The sequence below is a fragment of the Amphiura filiformis genome, chromosome 2 (assembly GCF_039555335.1).
Source record: "Amphiura filiformis chromosome 2, Afil_fr2py, whole genome shotgun sequence".
Classification (NCBI taxonomy): Eukaryota; Metazoa; Echinodermata; class Ophiuroidea; order Amphilepidida; family Amphiuridae; genus Amphiura; species Amphiura filiformis.
This window is the reverse complement of record NC_092629.1, coordinates 60918952-60939862: the sequence shown is the minus strand read 5'-3', so window position 1 is coordinate 60939862 and position 20911 is coordinate 60918952. Positions and strand designations below refer to the sequence as shown.

At 37.2% G+C, this 20911-nt stretch overlaps 2 protein-coding genes across 2 annotated transcripts; one reads left to right on the top strand and one right to left on the bottom strand.

The window, feature by feature from the left end:
• Positions 1–2387: 2387 nt before the first annotated feature.
• Positions 2388–3467, top strand: LOC140141876 (uncharacterized). The gene is given in 2 exon segments (XM_072163749.1): positions 2388–2607; positions 2610–3467. Coding segments are annotated over 2 exon segments (1005 nt in total). The 5' UTR covers positions 2388–2460.
• A 1481-nt stretch (positions 3468–4948) lies between these two features.
• On the bottom strand, positions 4949–19367 carry LOC140141866 (monocarboxylate transporter 7-like). The gene is made up of 3 exons (XM_072163740.1): positions 19190–19367; positions 11746–11886; positions 4949–5784 (listed from the first exon to the last, which is right to left on the bottom strand). The coding sequence occupies exons 1-3, from the start codon at positions 19365–19367 to the stop codon at positions 4949–4951; spliced, it is 1155 nt and encodes a 384-aa protein (XP_072019841.1).
• Positions 19368–20911: the final 1544 nt, after the last annotated feature.

Here is a 20911-nt window from a genome sequence, read left to right as displayed (position 1 = left end):
TAGGACCACTTAGCTATACAGTATTATTATATCTCAATGATTTGAAAAAATCTTATAAAAAGATTTAGAAGTTGTTTTATTTAGAGAGCGAGAGAAGTGATCAAAATCTTATTCTTTATAATGTTTTTGCATGGCCAAAAAAACTTATTGCGTTTAATAACCATATTGACAAATTAAATATTGCACATCATCTTACAGGCTTTTGACTCTTCCAATGTGGTCAAAAATAAAGCAAAATTCTCATTAGAGAGGATCACTTATTGGTGAAGGCATTTATGCACACCAGTGGTGTAGTTAGGGGCTGTAGCGCCCAGGGCTAAGGATACATAATGGCGCCCCCTTCGATTCTTGAAATAATTGCGTGCGCGCGAAAATTTGCACAAAAGTGGCCTACCTGTAATTAATTTTGGCTAAATGAAGTGGAATATTTGGTCTTCAATTGATCTTTCAAATGATTTTCTGCTGAAATATGCGCGAAGCGCGCGAAACTTTTGACTTTCATGACTTGGAGGGGCGCAGAATCGATAGTGAATTGGTCAATTCGGCGCCCCCTAAGGGTGGTGCCCAGGGCACGTGCCCCCCTTGCCCCTTGTAAACTTGACATGCACAGGGGTACTAGTAGAGGGTACATAGATTATGTCATGAAAAGGACATTTAAATTGGATACTAGTAAAGGGTGCATAGATTATGTTATGTCATAAAGAGGACATCTATATTTGCTAACATTCAAAAATATACATGTCCTTTTTTGGGACACCCGGCATTCTGATATACTGTTTGGCATCAGCGAAGTCTACCAAATCTACGCCTTGGTTTACGAGTGAATTTAGAGTGAAAGTAAGGGGTCTTTTGTTTTTGGATCGTTTTTAGCAAGTTGTGATTTTGTTTTTTGATTTCAAAGGCACATAATATAAATTATTTTCCTGCCCATTATCTGTGGTTCATTTATACTTCGATTGTGTCACGCGTTAGAATTTAATTTACAAGAACTACAGCAGTCAACGAGTAGCGGAACTGCATACATAAAGGCTGATGCTAATGATATCAGCGATAGAGATAGCACCCAACCAATTCCAACATCGAAAAAGTAACCTGAAATGAAATGAAAACATACGACATTCAGATTACTCTTTTGGTCGGTTATTTCTTTATATTGCTCTATTCTATGCTATGCTATTCTTTTCTATTCTATTCTATTCTATTCTATTCTATTCTATTCTATTCTATTCTATTGTGTTGTGTTCTATTCTATTCTATTGTGTTGTGTTTTGTTGGGTTGTGTTCTGTTCTGTTTTATTCTATTCTATTCTATTCTATTCTATTCTATTCTATTCTATTCAATTCTATTCTATTCTATTCTATTCTATTCTAACGTTAAAAAGTGAGCTGTTGAAAAGTTTTAGGGGACTGAGCTTTCGATCCTAGCAGGATCTTTATCAAAGGCAGAGTGACAAGACAGCACACAAACATGCATAGAGGGACATGGACATAAAGGAAAAGGAAATTAGGAAGACAATAGAAGACATAAGTGTTTCTTGGGAAATATCAATGGGGCAGGAAGTGGGATGTCATGAATGGAAGTAAGAGGGATATGAATGAAGACAATGGGCTGAATAGAAATATGAAAATGAATGGCAACTACATGAACATATTACAAAATGATAGATGTAAATAGGAAATAAAAACTAAAATTTAAAAAAAATGGGGGGGGGGGCAAAATATTATGATGATGAAAAACAAGTTTCCCTCTTGGATGTTGAGACCGTGTGGCTGGATGGTACGAAGGCGCTTCATCCAGAATACCTAAAGACTCAATGCCCTGTAGGATCATGTCGGAGATGGAGTGGTTGGGGAGGTTAAAGTGATTACCAACAGGGGTGTCAAGCTTCTTGGTTTTGACAGTGGACCTGTGTCCATAAAACCGCTTCTTAAGTGCAGTCTTAGTTTCTCCCACATACTGTATACCACAAACTCTGCAAGAAATGAGATATACTACATTAGATGTGGTGCAGGTGATGTTGCCCCTGATCCTGTGGGAGGAATTGTTGGAATTACTGGCAACAGGATTTATCATCATCCTCTCTTTCCTCCGCTGAATTGGATCTTCTCTCCAAAGGCCTCAAGTTCTGTCCCACCCCTCCAGAGGTCAACCAGGTAGAACTCAGTCAGGATCTAACTCAATACTATCGTCGCATACGTCTACGGGAGTTTTTCCTTGATGAGCCAGCATCTGAACCTGAGCCTTTTCGCAAGAAAAGCAGTTGGGTCCCTCCAAAGAACAGGGTTCCAGCCATGGAGACATACGTGCAGGTTGTTAGTTCCCAAGTTAATAATTCTGCTAATTCTCCCCACAGGACACATGACAACTTACCCCGTAAGGAACGCCAGGCTCTCAAGTCTCTTAGAACCAGGACTGACATCATCATCAAGCCTGCTGATAAAGGATCTGCCGTGGTTGTCATGGATCGCCAAAAGTATATCGATGAGACCATGAAGCACCTCAACTATCGTACTAACTATGCTCTTGTTGATTCTGATCCTACGGACTCTTTCTCTCAACAGATAAAGACCACCCTGGATGACATGCATGCTCGTGATGAATTAACTGACAATTAATCCATGCATTTCTTTCTCCTACAGATTCTAAAGCTGCTCGATTTTATCTCCTCCCCAAGATCCACAAGCCTGGGAATCCTGGTCGACCCATTATATCCGGTAATGGTTCACCCACTGATAACATATCCCTCTATGTTGTTCACTTCATTAAACCCCTTGTTTCTCAGACTCCGTCATACATACTCGACACCCCAGACTTTCTCAGGAAGCTTGAAGCTATCAAGGACCAGATCCCCAGCACTGCCATCATTGGCACTTGTGATGTGTCATCCTTGTATACTAACATCCCATTCAGTGAAGGAATTTCGGCTACCTGTGAAGCGCTGTCTAGAAGTGGCCACACCAGTCCTCCCATTGATGATCTGAAGACTCTCATGAATCATGTACTAACTAAGAACAATTTCACCTTTATGGGAGATCACTATTTACAGGTATTTGGGACATCGATGGGGACCCGCATGGCTCCGTCGTTCGCCTGCCTCTTCATGTCTAGGCTTGAAGAGCAGATGTTGGATGCTGCCCCTTGTCGCCCATGGATTTGGTGGAGGTACATTGATGATGTGTTTTTCATCTGGACCAAAGAAGAAGACAGCCTTCACACCTTCCTTAACCATGTCAATTATTTCCACAGAACTATTAAATTCACGTCTGAACTTTCTCACCACCAGGTCAACTTCTTGGATGTCACCATCAGAAAGGAGAATGACTCCCTTGTCACAGATCTATACACCAAGCCCACAGACAGTCACCAGTACCTACACTCTTCCAGTTGCCATCCCCAACATTGTAAAAGTGGTATAGCATACAGTCAAGCTCTCCGCCTCCGCCGCTCCGATTCTGACTTCTCATAGCATGCCAGGGACCTCAAGAAGAACCTTACATCTAGGGGACACAGCGCACTCAAAGTGCAGCAGGCCATCAACAAGGTCAAATCTCTTCCCAGGTCAGATGTACTGAAGCAAAAGCCCAGAAGCCAGGACACCAATACCAGAGGCCCTCTTGTGGTCACTTTTCATCCTAACCTCCCTCCTCTCCGCAGCATCACTAATGACAATCACCATTATACTTCAAACCTCAGATCGGCTACACCGAGCAGTTCCCGATAGCCCCATCCTGGCCTACAGACGTCCTCGCAATCTTAGAGATCTTCTTGTGAGAGCTGAAGTCCCCCCGCTTTCTGATACTATTCCTTCCACACAACAGGGTACTTTAACATGTGATCCCAACAGGTGTGGTGTCTGCAAGGACCATATCCAAGAAGGGGATTCTGTAGCCAGTAATTCCAACAATTCCTCCCACAGGATCAGGGGCAACATCACCTGCACCCAGGGGCAACATCACCTGCACCACATCTAATGTAGTATATCCCATTTCTTGCAGAGTTTGTGGTATACAGTGTGTGGGAGAAACTAAGACTGCACTTAAGAAGCGGTTTTATGGACACAGGTCCACTGTCAAAACCAAGAAGCTTGACACCCCTGTTGGTAATCACTTTAACCTCCCCAACCACTCCATCTCCGACATGATCGTACAGGGCATTGAGTCTTTAGGTAACCGCCCCGACACCGTCCGTGCCAGCAGGGAGAAATTCTGGATGAAGCGCCTTCGTACCATCCAGCCACACGGTCTCAACATCCAAGAGGGAAACGACTAATTTGTCATCATCATAATATTTTGCCCCCCCATTTTTTTATATATATTTCCTCCACTTTATTATTTTAGTTTTTATTTCCTATTTACATGTATCATTTTGTATTATGTTCATGTAGTTGCCATTCATTTTCATATTTCTATTCAGCCCATTGTCTTCATTCATATCCCTCTTACTTCCATTCATGACGTCCCACTTCCTGCCCCTATTGATATTTCCCAAGAAACACTTATGTCTTCTATTGTCTTGCTAATTTCCTTTTCCTTTATGTCCATGTCCCTATATATATGCATGTTTGTGTGTTGTCTTGTCAGTCTGCCTTTGATAAAGATCCTGCTAGGATCGAATGCTCAGGCCCCTAAAACTTTGAAATTCTATTCTATTCTATTCTATTCTATTCTATTCTATTCTATTCTATTCTATTCCATTATATTCTATTCTGTTCTGTTCTATTCTATTCTATTCTATTCTATCCCCGACGTACGTACGTTATTTAAACAGATAGGGATATTGAAAAAGGAAAAAGTATGGGCTGTAATCGTCAAATTGACGTAATGCTCATATAATGAGATCTTGGAGCAGTTTACATGGTTTAAGCAAAACACAATGGACATGATGTATTTTCATATATCTGTAAGTTCATATGTGAGAAGGTTAAGAAGCTATGACTTCAATCAAGAATTAAGATACGACCGTAACACTATACTTACCAATTAAAAATCCTCCCAACATTTCTCCAATAGCGGAGGGCATGAACGTGAGGCTAAAGCCATCTCGCGTTAAATCGGTACCTAGAACGTCTACGGAAATTGGAAAAGCCAGAACTGGCTCCAAGCCGAAGTAGAATCCATTGACGACTGCTCCAAGCGATAATGTCCAAAATACATAAAGCCAATGGTCTGCAAAATATGCGCCAGAGTTTAGTAAAGAGACGAGCACAATAAGCTTAACGACACTTATGTATTCTTTGTCTAGAATTGGACCCGGAAGAAGTCTTCCAAAAATCGCAGCTACTCCACCAATGGAAGACAATAGCGCTGCTTTCTCAGGGGAAATACCTTTGTCGATGGCATGTGGCACTAAGAATATAGCCCACCCAGAATAGATCATGGTACTGAACAGTCGAGCCACAAGAACCGCTATAAAGATGGGCTTGACTGCTAAAACGTAAAATGGTTGCAGTAGTTTTTGTTTCCACAACTGTATAATTTTTAGGAACTTCTCTCTTGAAGTTCTTTCTTGGTTTATTTGTGTCGAAGGTTTTATTCTTCGGTATCTCTGGATTGGACGTATGAGCATACCACAAACAATGAGGTTCGCATTGGTTGCGCCTACGAGAGCCAAAGCAGCACGCCATCCGAAGAGCTTCTTTAACTCTTCAACCACCGGTGGACACAGCATCACTCCAATGGACCCACCTGCGTAAGAAACGCCAATAGCCGTACTCTGATTGTGGTATTCAAAATACTTTGAAATAGCAAGGATGCCTGCAATGAAACTCATTGCACTGCCAATACCTAATGAGAAAATATACGACATTGTCAAAGAGGGTGCGAAAGACGGGTACTGGTCTATATTCAGAAGTGTTGTTATTCCGAAAGTCTTTAGTTCAATAGTACAATAGTTTATTTCATCTCATTGCATCAAAAACATAGGGAAATAATAAATTATTCGAGGGTTGAGAACCAGAAAGCCTTAACTCAAGAAATGCCATTTTCGGGAAGTAAACTAATTTACAACTCACAATGTAAGTGTCTGATTTAACTACAATTTGGTCCTATAAGTAGAAGTTGTATCCTATTCATTATAACAAAATGTCTATTATTATGATCAAGGGAGGTGTAAAGAGCGAACTGTGGTTTGGATTCCAGAGGCAGGGTGTCTGTAAGAGGCACAGCCATCAGAGTCTTTAAAAAAATTAGGCATAGGTGAGAATCGAACCCGGCACCTTTCGGTTCTGAATCAACGGAGAGTAACACTAAGTACCTATCTGCACTAAAACCTGTGATAATACTAATGTACGATGTCATTCAAAATCAAATAGAAGTCCCACAACTAAAGTAGCAATCGATAAATCTGCTCACTCACTCAATAAATAAATAAATAAATAAATAAATAAATAAATATATAAATAAATAAATAAATAAATAGATGTGTCCGTTCTCTCGAGCCCCAAAACGTCATAAAATAAATAAAATAAATAAATAAATAAATAAATAAATAAATAAATAAATAAATAAATAAATAAATAAATAAATAAATAAATAATACAAAAAGAAATTATAAATTAGTTTTTTCTAGGCCCTACGCTGGAAAAATAAAGCAGCATAAGAAAGTGATATACGCACGGTTTCGAACAAGCGACGCTCAGAATAGCAACTAAAGAATCACAACGCCTTAGACCGCTCGGCCACAGAATCACACAGTCTACTCAATGTCAAAGAAATATATTAACCTTTAACGTTACGCAATATTGGCACATGACACGTCTGCGGGTAAAGATTCTGCATAATAGAAAGGCGCACAAATGGTCTATCCCTGAAGTCATACTAACTAAATGGTCATTGACATGTAACCAATTCTTTGTATACCAGCTACAGTCAACATATACAAAGAAGTATATTATTAGGCGTAGACGCAATCATCAATGCGGGAAGTATAAAACCATAGTCGCCACTCGTGCACTTGATTGAGTCCACGGCTATTCCGAAAACAGCCTTGAACCATGAATTCAGAAGTAGATTTTGGGTTGTTACATGCAAATAAAAACTAATTATATCATGAAAAAACCCACCGAGAGGACTACGATACTGATTCAGAGCCAATCTACATTCTGTTATTTACAAAAGCCGACAATCAAAGTAAAATTATAAAAGGAGCAAGACCAGATATCAACGTTAAATCACGGTAAGCCTAAAATCGCATCAAAAACGCCAAAATGCAGTCACAAAATTTATAATATTACTAAATCACCAAAACAAATTGTAACGTAGGTATGCAGAAAAGAGTTGTATTAGCAATAACAAAGTATGTACAAAAAGATTTGTCTTTGGCATGTCGCTTTTTTGAAATATCACCAAAAATATCAAATTTGGGAAAAACGCCCCAAAATTTAAAACAAACACGAACCTTCCAAAATAAATATATATTAGCACACATTAATGTTTTTGGAATATTTCCAAGAAATTGTAATGCAAAGTTTTAATCTTTTAAAATGTCAACATTGATATTGCATGGTATCAAAAATCACACGTAAAGCTGTAAACACTTAATCATTGTCATTCTTGGTTCAAATGTTCTATGGAAAGTTAAAATATAACATATTTCGTCGTTCGTATTCCATAGTGGCGTATAGTGGGGCGCCGCGAATAAACAACTTTTCGAGAAAATCGGGTTTGAAGAAATGCCAATTCAAAATCGAGTTGTGTAAATCAGACATTCGTTATATTTTGTAAATGATGCGAAATTTCTGTAGTAAACTAAATAGATTTTATTGTTATATATTTTTCTAAAGAAATAAATACATACTATTGCTGGCAAACTGAAAATAAAACTATACGTCACTATGGAAAACAAATAAAACGCAATACCCTAACCTAACGTTAACCGTACGCCACCTCGGTCGCCGTGTAATCCCTATGGCGTTACTTTTCGTCGTTCGTATTCCATAGTGGCGTATAGGTCCGATACGTGTACGCCACTATGACATACGATGTTTTTCATTTTTGCCGATATTTCATAATTATAAAATGTGTATAAAAAGTGGCGTATGGTCGATACGCCACTATGGAATACAAAAAATGTCACTTTGTAACTATACGCCACATTTAATTAATTAATTACGGATTAATTAGCTAATTATGACTGATGAGACTTAGAAAAAATGAAAGAGAACATAATTAAAAACATATGTGCCAATTTTCAAAAAAAGACCAAAAATCACTATACGCCACTATGGAACACAGCCGACGATTTGCACAACCTAAGTTGAGCTTCCAATTGCAGCTCGGACAAACTTTTATTTATCTTCAGTGAAAACATGAATAACATAACACCGTCGGATTATGAAATAGTCTAGTTGTGGACTAAATTTAAGGGATCTGGAATGAGCGTTTCGACAGTATTTTTTGTGGGACATGAGAACACATCAGACATATCGAATTTATAAAGTTTACTTCGAGTACTGTTAAATATCAAAAATATCAATTTTTAATCATTTGCCATAAAATGTGTATTACATCGTGAATTTCAAAAAATCAAAATTATTTGATATCAGAAGGACATTCTTCGTATTCAGAATTCAATTCGATATGTCTGATGTGCTCTAATGTCCCACAATAAATACTGTCCAAACGTTCATACCCCATCTCTTAATGAGATATACAAATTTTAGGAAGCGGTGAGCGAGTATGAAAAAAAGCACCTGTTGATCAAAATTGATGCGCGCATTATGTAATCGTTTATTTCTTCGCAACCAGTCAACTGAATGAAATAAAATTTTCGTATGTGATGCACAATAAAAAAAAAAGGGCTATGCGCTACATTTTAAATTTTTTGATTCTGATGACTATTTCTCTACTTACGTTCAATTTTATTCACTCGGTAATTTATTCTGGGTAACTCTGTACACTCAAAAGAATTTCTTGAAGGTGGATTATTGTCAATAGTGTCTAGCACTTCAACATGATTCCAGTGGCATGAAGGTTAAACTACAGTAAGCCAAAGAATAAAGGTACCAGTTGTGTTTATGTCAAAATGTCAAAATTAAAACAAGCAGTCAATACATGTACTCTTTAGCTCGGATTTAAGACGTTATTTGTTGAAATTGGTTGAGAATTAAAGAAACGGTGATCTAAAACCTAATAAAGAAACGAAATCGATTGTGTTCTAATCAGTGAAAGCACGACGCTAGTTTTAACGTGCTAATCAATGGATGGAAGCGCAGCGCTAGTTCTCTTGTTCACGAACGCTTTGTGTACAAATCAATAGGGCAAGGAAACTGCAACTTTTACATTGATATCTTCCTTAGGTTTAGGGATCGCCGTGTCTTTATTTCTTGAACAACTTCAACGAATGAGGTCTTAAATTCGAGCTAAAAGATACAGATTATGACATTTCGGTCTTTGTTTAGGATATACAGGAGGTGAACATAACTGGTACCTTAATTTTTTGGCTTACTGTATGTCATCTTTGAATGTATAGCAATATATAATTGTGCAGGCCAGAAAGACTAATCTCGGTGTTCGACCAAATTGAGTTCGGGCCAGTAAACCTCAACTCAGAGTTGACATGGTTGAGGCTTTCTGGCTAACTGCAATTTATATATAGGGAAATATTTTAAGTGCGCCTACATATTAAAATAACAAGCTGAAACTTATTCAAATAATTATACATCTATCATAATAGCTCTGCATAGCAACGTTTGCACAGTATTTTATTGTGGGACCTGTGAGCACATCAGACACACCATATTAAACTCTGAATACGAGGAATATCCTTCTTATATCAAATAATTTAGATTTTATGAAATTTGCAATATAATGCAAATTTTTGACAAATTATTTAAAAAAAATCAATTGTAACGATTGTCCCTAATCCCAATGTTCCGAATTATATCATGATTGTAGCTGTTGATTTCTTAGTTTTGGACCTCTCCTAAAATAATAGCCTGTGTTTTAATATTGTCGATCACAAAACGATGAATAATTATACTGTTTGTAATCATCTGTGTATTCCAATATCTGTGTTACCCTTAAAATTGCCGCGGGAGTGCAACATTGCATAAATTAATTCACAGGGCAGCTGGTCGTTGCATCGACAATGGATCATTAAAAAATACATCATGTACTAAGTAAAATGAAATCATTTACTTTGATAGATTATTAGACATTTATGATTATTAGATTATTAATATTGCATGTGCATTTGTATTGCGATTCTCTGGGGCCTGTATTCAGACAGCAGACAGTGTAGTTTCAATAGAGAGCTTGCGAAATGGAGTTACTTTAACTTTAACTTTAACGTCTAGAGGATTATAGAGGATTATGTATTCAAAACCACTCTGCCATTAAAGCCGCTTGAAGTTAAAGTTAACGCCAGAATCTATAGTGTGCCGTAAATTATGATGAAAATACGTCATAATTAAAACAATGGTTTGCATATTTCCTCATAGACTACATAACTACCACTTATGTATTGTCTAGTTAATAGATCAATTATTGGAAATCTAATTTGGTTTGGGTAAAAAACATGCCACATGATGCTAAAAATTACTGATTGAATTAGATCAAAATTAATTTTGTTCCAAACGTCACACTTGATATGTACATTTGTGTGTGCTCATGACGTACACCAAATCAGCTTGGGGAACCAAGTTTTTGGCTTGACTTCAACGCCAAGGGGATTAAGTTCCAGTAAAATGGACTAATTTTACGGGACCCAGCAGTGTAGTGAACTTCTGCGAATTGCAGCTACTGTGAACATTTTTTTACAACGTTGCGTGTCTTATAATTACACCTCTATATAACCAAATATGTTTGTACTGTTCAGGTATTTTATTTAATTATTATTTTATTCATTTAGGCCTACATTATGTACCCCAATTCAGCAGAAAGCTGGTCTAACATGTGCCACGCTATTATACGCATATTATAGGCCTATGGGTATTGTATGTCAACCAAATTATTCATTATTAAAAGAGGAGGCCTATTTGTTACAAAAAATAAGAATGTCAGAAAAGGAGCATCCAGAAATATGTTGGTTGAAATTCAAAATTCTGGGAGTTTTTAAAGAACAAAATGAGGATCATTCCGGGAGATATATTTAATTCGATCAGAATGCAAAGAGGAGTCCTTGCCCTCCTAAAAGAAAACTCCTGGCAACGCCACTGGGGAGTGGGAAAGTGAGGATAGATGAATAGATGGAGGGAGGGGATGATGTGGAGAGGTGGTGATGGTGGTGGGGGGGGGCTAGGGAGAGCAAACAGATAAAATGGGCTTGTGTCCTGATGGAAATATAAAATTGACAAAGCTGACGTTTACTGGAATAATAATTGAGCTTTTATTATAATAATCCGGGACAATAATATAGGCATATCACAAGAATATTTAATTGAAACATGTTTAGAAGTATAATATTAGCGTATAGCTCATAACATAGGCCTAATTCCTAAAGGCCTAAGAGATGTATAATCCATGTTTATTTAAACTAAGCGCCTATTGTAATAAGTGTTGCCAACAAACCACTTCAGCAAACAAAAGGGAGAAATTTGATGCAGTCGCTTTTACATACCCTTCTTTTGATCACCCATTGATACACTTCCCTAGTTTAAACAACAAGACGCTGTTGGTACAGAAACCAATCTGACGTTCGCGTTGAAGTGAAGTTGAGCAAGAAATCGAATCGATATTTTTGAAGTTGCCGTTAAAGTTCCAGTAACTTCATTCCGCAAGCTCTCTAATATCAGTATTTATACGCACCTACAAAAGCAAAACAAAATGTCATCCACGATAAGTCATTCACTAACGCCGAAAGAATCAAACCAACGCTTGCCATAAAACCACCGATGATGATCGTTAGTCTCTCCCCGATAGATTCTGTTACTTTTGAGATAATTGGTGCTGAAATGAAGGTGATTCAAAGAGTCAATATATTAAATATTCATTCATTCATTCATTCATTCATTCATTCATTCATTCATTCATTCATTCATTCATTTATTTATTCATTCATATCATTCATTCATTCATTCATTCATTCATTCATTCATTTATTCATTTATTCATTTATTCATTTATTCATTCATATCATTCATTCATTCATTCAGAACTATGCAAGGCATCAAAAGCTGATATCCATGGTTGTTTGATGGCATGTAGAACTGTATTCATTTTTAAGCAAAGTTGAATACTGATGACGTTGTTTATCTTAAATCTTGTTTACATCTGTTCAAGTGGTAGACAGTTGTATGACATTAAAACATCAGAAAAATAGTAACAAATAGTAACAACATTTTACTTTAAAAATTTATCATGAAATGAAAGGAAAAACTCATATTATTGGGCTAAATTGAAATTAAAATATATATATATATGTAAACAGCGCCCTCAATTTGCATACAAATATACAAATTATAGAATAAAAATTACCGCAAAAAGGCAGGAAAAGATAAAAATAATTGATAAAGAAAGGAAAATCTGTGTTAGAAATCGATAAAAAATATATGCGCATATTAGTATGGTAGCTGCTGGTATTGTCCAGGTCTAGAATGTAAAATTATATGTTTTGTTAGATCACCACGAACAAACGTGTATCAATGTGCTGACGGGTTGCCGCCAAGATAGTTATTAACCTCCCGCTTGAAGCTCAGCCGATTTTAGTTGGAGGTAATTGGACCTGGTAAAGCTGAAGATGGAATGAATTATCTCTGGTGGCTGACCAGGTTGGATCTTGGAATTCTTGGAAATCAATGATCATACGATCTGGTAACAGATGTTGAAGAAGTTCTGGAACTTTGCCATGTAATAGAGTAATAATACTAATAGAGGATTTCTACGCAAGAGTAGGGAATGATAGCCATTCCACTAACCAAAGAGTTGGTCCATTTTCATTCCATGGCCTGACCAACGACAACGGCCAGCGAGTGGTAGACTTGTGTGAACAAAGCACCCTAAGATCACTACAGTTCAGATTCCCACAACCCTCTGACAGACTGTGGACATGGGAGCATTTCAGTGGAAGTAGAGGCCAGATCGACCAAATCCTGATGTGTGGCAAATGGCTTTACTTAGCAAGGAACTGCAGAGCCTACAACACAATAGAAGTTGACTCAGAGCAGAATTGTGATAGCCAAGTTTAAGCTGACCCTAAGAACTTCTGGAGGTAAGAAATGCATGTGTGCCAGATACAACTGGAACTTGCTAGAAGATCAAGAAGTACAACATAAATTCAACATCACCCTGAAGAACAGCTTTGAGGCACTGCGTCGAAGATGTCACAATTCAGACCAAATATGACAACCTTGTTAGCTGTCAATGAAACAGTCGAGCAAACACTAGGGACGAAGAACCCCCTACCTTCCATTGTGGGTTAGTAAGAAAACTGAAAATCTGCGGAGAGAGACTCAGCAAAGGCCAGATACCAACTCTCTAGATCACAAGCCTCAAAACTAACGGCTTCTTATCATGACGATGAAATCAAACATCTCGAAGAACAGATGGAAGATCTCTCCGAGGCAGACAGACACGCAGAGCCCAACAGGGTATGGAACAGCATAAACAAAATTGCCGGCAAGAATCTACTAGGACCATTGCAGTGAAAAGGAGAGACGGTGGATAGATCAACAGTACAGATGAGCTTTTATCAGAATAGAAAAACTACTTTTCAGACCTGCTTTATGCTGTAACTAGTTCATCCGCATCACCACCTGAACCAGCATACACTTATCTCCCCATTGAATCTGACCATATAACTCTGAGAGAAACGGTAGAAGCCGCCAGGACCCTGAAACATGGGAAAAGACCTGGTGTGACAGCTCCATCAAGGCTTGGCCTGAAGAATGGTGATGAATTCATTCAAGAGACCATTCATGAAATCTGCATGCAGGAATTTGCCAACTATGATGCACCTAGATAATGGAATACTAACATCATTATCCCACTTGCAAAGAAAGGAGACCCATCCTTAACGACAAACTACCGAAATATGTCCATCGCTGCCAAGGTGTATAATAGAATTCTATTGAAAAGAATGAGACCAGTTGTTGACCCAATTCTGAGAAAAAAACAGGCTGGTTCTTGAAAAGACAGAGGCTATACAAATCAAATCCACATCTTGAGAATATAATGGCAGGAGCCAGGAACAGCAGTTACCCCTATTTGTAACATTCATTGACTTCCGAAAAGCTTTCGACTCCATTGACAGGGACGTGATGTTCGCTATTTTAAGACATTATGACATTCCAGAGAATATCGTGAAAGCAATCACAATGCTATAGAACAACTTCAGAAGTTCAGTGTTTGTAGACGGCTTTCTGACAGAGGAATTTGATGTTACCACAGGAGTACTTCAGGGACTGGAGATGTATTGACTCTTGAAACTTGACAAAATCTGGGGAAATTAATCAAGCCACATCCCCACTGAACTCAATATCTTTTGAACAGCTTGCCTCTCAATATTGTTATATGGCTGTGAAACATGGATTCTCACATATAAGCTGGAGGACTACATTAACAGCTAATGCCGCTGACTGCTACAGAAATTATTATATATTCATATATTATATGGATTCACCATGATATCCAAAGTGACTGTGTACCAGATGACCAATCAGCAGCCACTATCGCACCTCGTTCAAAAACTACAGATGAAATGGCTCGGGCACATCCTGCGGAAACCATGAGATGATCTAATAAATATCTATGCTCTATAGTACCCACAACATGGCAAAAGGAGGCAGGGAAGACAGAGAGTACTTTACCACCAGTACATCGCAAACTTAATCAACAAGGCTATTACTCCCCAACTGAGATCAGAAATACAGCTCAGGACAGAGCTTGTGACCGACTGCTTTGCAGCCGATCGATGATGCTTCCACTGCTCTTTTATGTCCCATGTGTTGTATTTGATAGTTTATACAAAGAAGAGCGTTAGCATCAAGTTTAGACAGAGAGGTGGGTGGAGAGATCGGATCACGGTCTTGTATATCGTTGCTGTATGAAAAGGAACAACGTAGGGGGCAGCGCACGACGAAGGTGACCGAGGCGTTGGCTGGCCGTTCTTGCTATCTTGTTCACTACAGGGAGTCCATGACAAGTCATTGTTTTATACGACCAAGCAGGTCAACACTTTCTGCTACTTTCTGCCGTTGTTCTGAGGCTAGAATGACTAGTTGTATCTTCTCTGCAGATAGAAATAGTGATGGCTTTGCACTGTACGGCACCAAACAGAATATTCCATGTGTTTGTTCATATCCCGGCTCATGTCTCTAGAATCGCCTTGAGGTCAACATTTAGTGATGATTCAGCACCAATTCTATCTTCCTTGAACTTGGATGATTTTTAATACATTATGGATGAGGGTTACAACATCTGGATATAGGATGGATGGAGTTGTCTCAAAGCCTCAATTTTTCTCAAAGCCTGTGATTGAACCCGGGACCTCATTTTCTTTCTTTACAGAAACCACTCATTTTTTTATATAGAGAATAAGCAAAATTAACGCTTATCAAATCTTATCATTAAAAAATGATAAATACCATCTTCATTAATATCTATATTAAAAGTATTGCTAAAAATGTGGATTTTTGAGCAGTACTAGGAATCGGTAATTAATCGGCAACAAATCGGCTCTAATTACGGCGCATTCAACCACTTTAAGATGCAACTAGACCTCTACTAGATAAGAGATATACTGGCAGTTTTATTTAGGCCAATAAATTGCCAATCCCCTTCGGACACGAAGGAAGATGGCTTGATCAAAAAAATATTCTTTATGCTTATTATAACTATTTTGGATAGTAATTTGTAAAAAACATCAATTATGCAAATTAGGGCCTATGTACAATTGTACACATTGTGACTAAGTGACGACGTTTACAATGATTTTTTGGATACAAATGTACACATTATGACTAAGTAATGGCAGTAAAACTTGGTAACATGTGTGAAGCAACAAACTTTAAGCCTCTGTTTCTGTTTTCTGTTGTCTTCATACGTCCGTATCTGTAGGCTCTTAACTGTCATTAATTTGGTATAAAATGCTAATAAACAGTTCTTGTCTTTGGAGGGACCGAGAAAGACATCACACTTAATAAACTTGATTTCTGAGACTAATTGTTTTACTTCACCCTACACGATCCATTTTCGGGCACATCACCGACCAGTTACTCCTAACTATCTCTGTAATAATAGGCCTAGAGAGTGGTATTGCCAAAAAAATGTATCCAGAGCAAATTATAAACTGATTTGAAGTATTAACAAAAGAGTTAAAAATTACTTATAATGATGTACAAACTATACTAAATAACTCCTATATATTGATAAGATCTATATATTGATAAGATTAGTCACACTGTGTACAACTGAACACAATAATTATATTAGTCTTATATTTACAAGGTGAGACACACTGTGTACAATTGTACACACCATTTAAAAAAAAAAATTCTACACCACACATATGTTTGAAGCATTTGATCAAAAATAGTGTTCCATGTGTTCTACAGGTCTTACACTAACCCCCTGGCTAGAATTTAGCTTGTTCACAATGTTATTTCATATAAAATTAAAAAGGGAAAGTACCAGTCTTTTGGCAACGTGGGTGATGCCCTCTTAGATTGTGAAAAGTGACATTCAGCTAGGTGAGGGCGCTCTGCACTGGGGGATAGCACATGAATGCACAATTGTGCACATGGTGTTTCTTTGCAGTAATAGGACTCCCTGGCATACAGGGCGCAATATAAGTTCACGTGTACAATTGTACACAGTATGTACGAAGGGGATAAAAATCTATGGCTTATGGGTTGATGCACTTATATGCCATGTAATTCCAGTATTTTGCTACAATCTGTTTATTTATTATATTTGCATGGTTTTATAATATTATTTAACTACCATTTTACCACTAACTATATCGACGCCGGATATGCAACTTGAACTGGTGAATATAACACCTTTAAAGTGCATGCAATTTGTTATCCAAAAAACATAATATGTATGAAAATAAGCTACTTATATACAAAGTTCACGAACACGGCATGAGCAATTAAATACTATGACATTGTGCATTCAGTGATGCGAGCAATTATCTCCGAATTTGGATTGATTCAGACAAGCAAACTTACTCATAAAATTGAACTATTTTTGAAGACAAAATATGCAGGATGTTAAGAAATTAAAGAATGTTTAAGCCAAACCCCATCTCCAATTATGCACTTATGACCACCATGTCCATTTTAGATATGCTACCCATCATGGCTTCCATGCACACACAGTATATTGCTCAATGTGGTAAATATGACATTTGAGTTGGAGCAAATTTCTCAAAATTGGTAGTGATTAATGTTACCAAACTTATGTCATGATAAAATATAATCATTTTTGAAGATAAAATGTGCTGACCTTAAAAGATTAAACAATGTTTAAGAAACTACAACCCTGCTTATTTCGTGCCTATTTTTGCATTTTCTCAAAATTATAGCGCATTGGGGACAAGTAAGATATGTATATTATAGGGGCAAGGACTGCAACTACTGCACTGAAAATTTTATTTCAGCACAGACAACACTTGTGGAGTTACAGTCAAAAATGAGGGAAAACCAATATTTGATCAATAAATCAATAACTACTTGCTTTGAGTTACTGAATTATCAGTACAGTAGTTGTAGTCCTTGCCCCTATAATATACATATCTTACTTGTCACCAATGTGCTATAATTTTTGAGGAAAATGCAAAAATAGGCACACATTTGGCCAGGGGTGTAGTACCCCCTTAAGACTTCCGCTATTCATTTGAAAGAATGCACTTATTGTTCAGCTCCTCTATGGAGATATTTTCCATGGCAGCCATCTATGACCATACTTGAGGTTCCACCAAACAAACCATGGGTTTTGAGGTCTTATTTTTTTGTTGTATGTCAACAAAATCGCTTAAATTTTCAGGATGATCTTATTTCATGTTGTTATAAGCAAATATAATGTTCCAGATAACGCTAGTTAATAAATAGGCTACACTAAGAAAAAGCACCTTAAAACTTCACTTTCTGATAGTATTCCTTTTTGGACTTTTGAACATGTTCTAGCAGCCCTATATAAAACGGTGGCACTATATATCTGGAATGAAACGTCCGATCAAAGTATTCTAGCCAGAATTCTGGCTAGAATACTTTGGTCCGATTAAGATTATTTAAACGCTAAAATGTTTCTTTTATCAATTCCCAGCCAATAAGTTAGGTCTAAATCAATTTAAAAGTATTTCAATTGTTAGTGGACATGCCTAAGTTCTAGACCTCCACATGCTACTGTACAGCCAAGGTCAAAGGTCGTACTTACCATATTTGGCATTGTCCTCGGTCTGACGATCAACAGCTTCTGGCGCAGAAACTATTGTGTTTGTTTATTTGTCTAACACACTTATCTGGTAAAGTCAATACTGACTTAGCATTACTCCCCGGCAAACACATTTGTTTAAACTCGGTATAAACGGGGGGGGGCTACAAACGTGTTGTGGTTTTGGTAAAAACTTTAAATATCGGTTACATGAAGGTCATGAAAACATTATTTGGTAGATGATTAGGTGACGTGGCACTTGATAGCTCATACACTAGCACTAACGTAAATAAATAAATTGATAATTATACGCACTCAAATAACTCGATTAAACAAACGTTGAACTTGCTTTTCATAGTTGTTGACTCTTTTTCCGGGGAGATAGAGAAACGGGGGATTATAATTGGCTTAGGAAGATTTTCAACATGAGGGGGGACCTGAAAATTGAAAAAAGTCAGAAAATTTTGCAAAATATAGGTCACAAACACCTATTGGTGGGGCGGGGTGGGGGGGTGGGCCCCCTCCTAAGCCTATGTTATATTATATTTGGGGGAATAATGTAATACTTAAATGAGTTGAATCACTCATCGTCACTAAAATCACGTAAACAATATAACGTCAAAAAATAGAGAAAGCTATTCTTCTGTTAATTACAACAAGTAAATCATAAGTTTATACAGTAAGTCGTGTCAATTTTACAAGTGTACCGGAGTGGCTCATATGTGTTAAAAATGGTAATAAGTGACTTACGACTAAATTTAACAAAATAATTATGCTGATTTTGATTTGCAGAATTTGGCGGAAGCGGGCGGGCTACCCTCACACAGCCGATTAACCCCTAGTGTATTTTGGACAAAAATTTAAACAATTAACTTACCGAAAAATGAGCCCATTGCGTGACTAACCGCTATGGCAAAACCCAAAGTCATAAGGTTTGTTTGTAATTCCTCTTTCATCGGGCTGACCAGAACCCCAAAACTCTTGAAGGTCCCTATCTCCAAGAAGGTGATCGAAAACGCAGCTACAAGAGCCTTGTATTGTTGTGCGGTTGGCATGGCAACATCAAAGGCAAAATAAGACTCGATTGATCGATGTGGTTCAAAAGTGAAAAACGACTTCAGACAAACATTGATTACGTGAATTTAGCGCCACTCTTTCAGAAAATCCATGATGCCATTTTAGTATTTACTGCATGAAAATCGTCATGCGCATTATGATACACGTATCTCGTTATTGGCCTCATATCAAATCCCGTGGTCAAATCATCAGACCAGTTTAATTGTAATCGTTGTTGACTTAATCAGGTACCACAGATTGAAACTCATTCCATTGATTAACGTTGTGGGTGTGGTTTTTGCAAGCTGGTCTCTCTAATAATCAGTTTATATGAGACTGAATATTGAGTAGAAATTACCCCCTCTGTTGGTCAATGTTACATTAAGGTTACAGTTGGTTAATTTGAGTCAATGTTACATTATTATTTTTATTTTTACCCCATAATTTCCCTCATTCTTCAGGCCCTGTCCTCTACCGGGGGCTAATTTATAGGTTAAGGGCTGGGGTATGAACGTTTGGACAGCATTTTTTGTGGGACATAAAAGCATATCAGGCATATCGAAATGCATTCTGAATACAAAGAATGTCCTTCTGATATATATTTTTTTAAATTTGCTATTTTAAATACACATTTTATGGCAAATTATTAAAAATTGATATTTTTGATATCTAACAGTCCTCTTTATAAGTTCTACGCTCACCTGTAATGGGTTTGAGTACTTTTAATTCCAAAGTTAGTCACCTGAAAAATAATAATGGTTAAATCTAAAGATATGTACTTTAGGGCATATATATATTGCAAGCTAATATTATGAGGACAATGAAAATGACTCCTTTTTTTTTTTTAATAAGTTGTTTAAAATTGATATTCCGCAAAATTCAACTGTAAGTGGTGAGTTCATTCGGACGAGACAGATTTGACCTAGAAACTACAGTGATGTAATGACATGAATATTGCCAGAGAATGGACTGTCAACACTGTCAATGCACAGAACATATACTGTTGTTTGTATCAGAAAAAACTATGAATCAAGTATTACAAATTAAATGGTTTTTACACATATGGATAAAATTAGGCCGCTTCTTTATTATATTAGTAAATTGTGATACGTATTACAATTCATATGTATATCAACTTAATGAGAAATACTTGCAATACTAAAAAAAATTTAAAACAACATTTAGATCATTATTTTTAACCGTACTATCAGAATTTGAGCATGGTATATCAATATTGTACTTATTATGCAAATAACCTAATTTCCATGGCCCGGTAACTAACCTTTTGTTGTACCTTCCCAATGTATTTATTTATTTTTTTCAGGAGAAATACGAATAAAAAAAATGCAACAAGCGTCAACTTGTAATGTAATAATTATTCTCTTCGAATGGAGTTAAACTTGAGTTTGCAATAGATATGCCATTTAAGGTGTATGTAGCTGGCATGAAGAGCCGACGATCAATTGAAAATTTTGACCTTTCGTATTGAAGATATGGTTTCCCCCCCCCCCCAAACACCCAAAAAATTAGGTCTTTTTTTTGG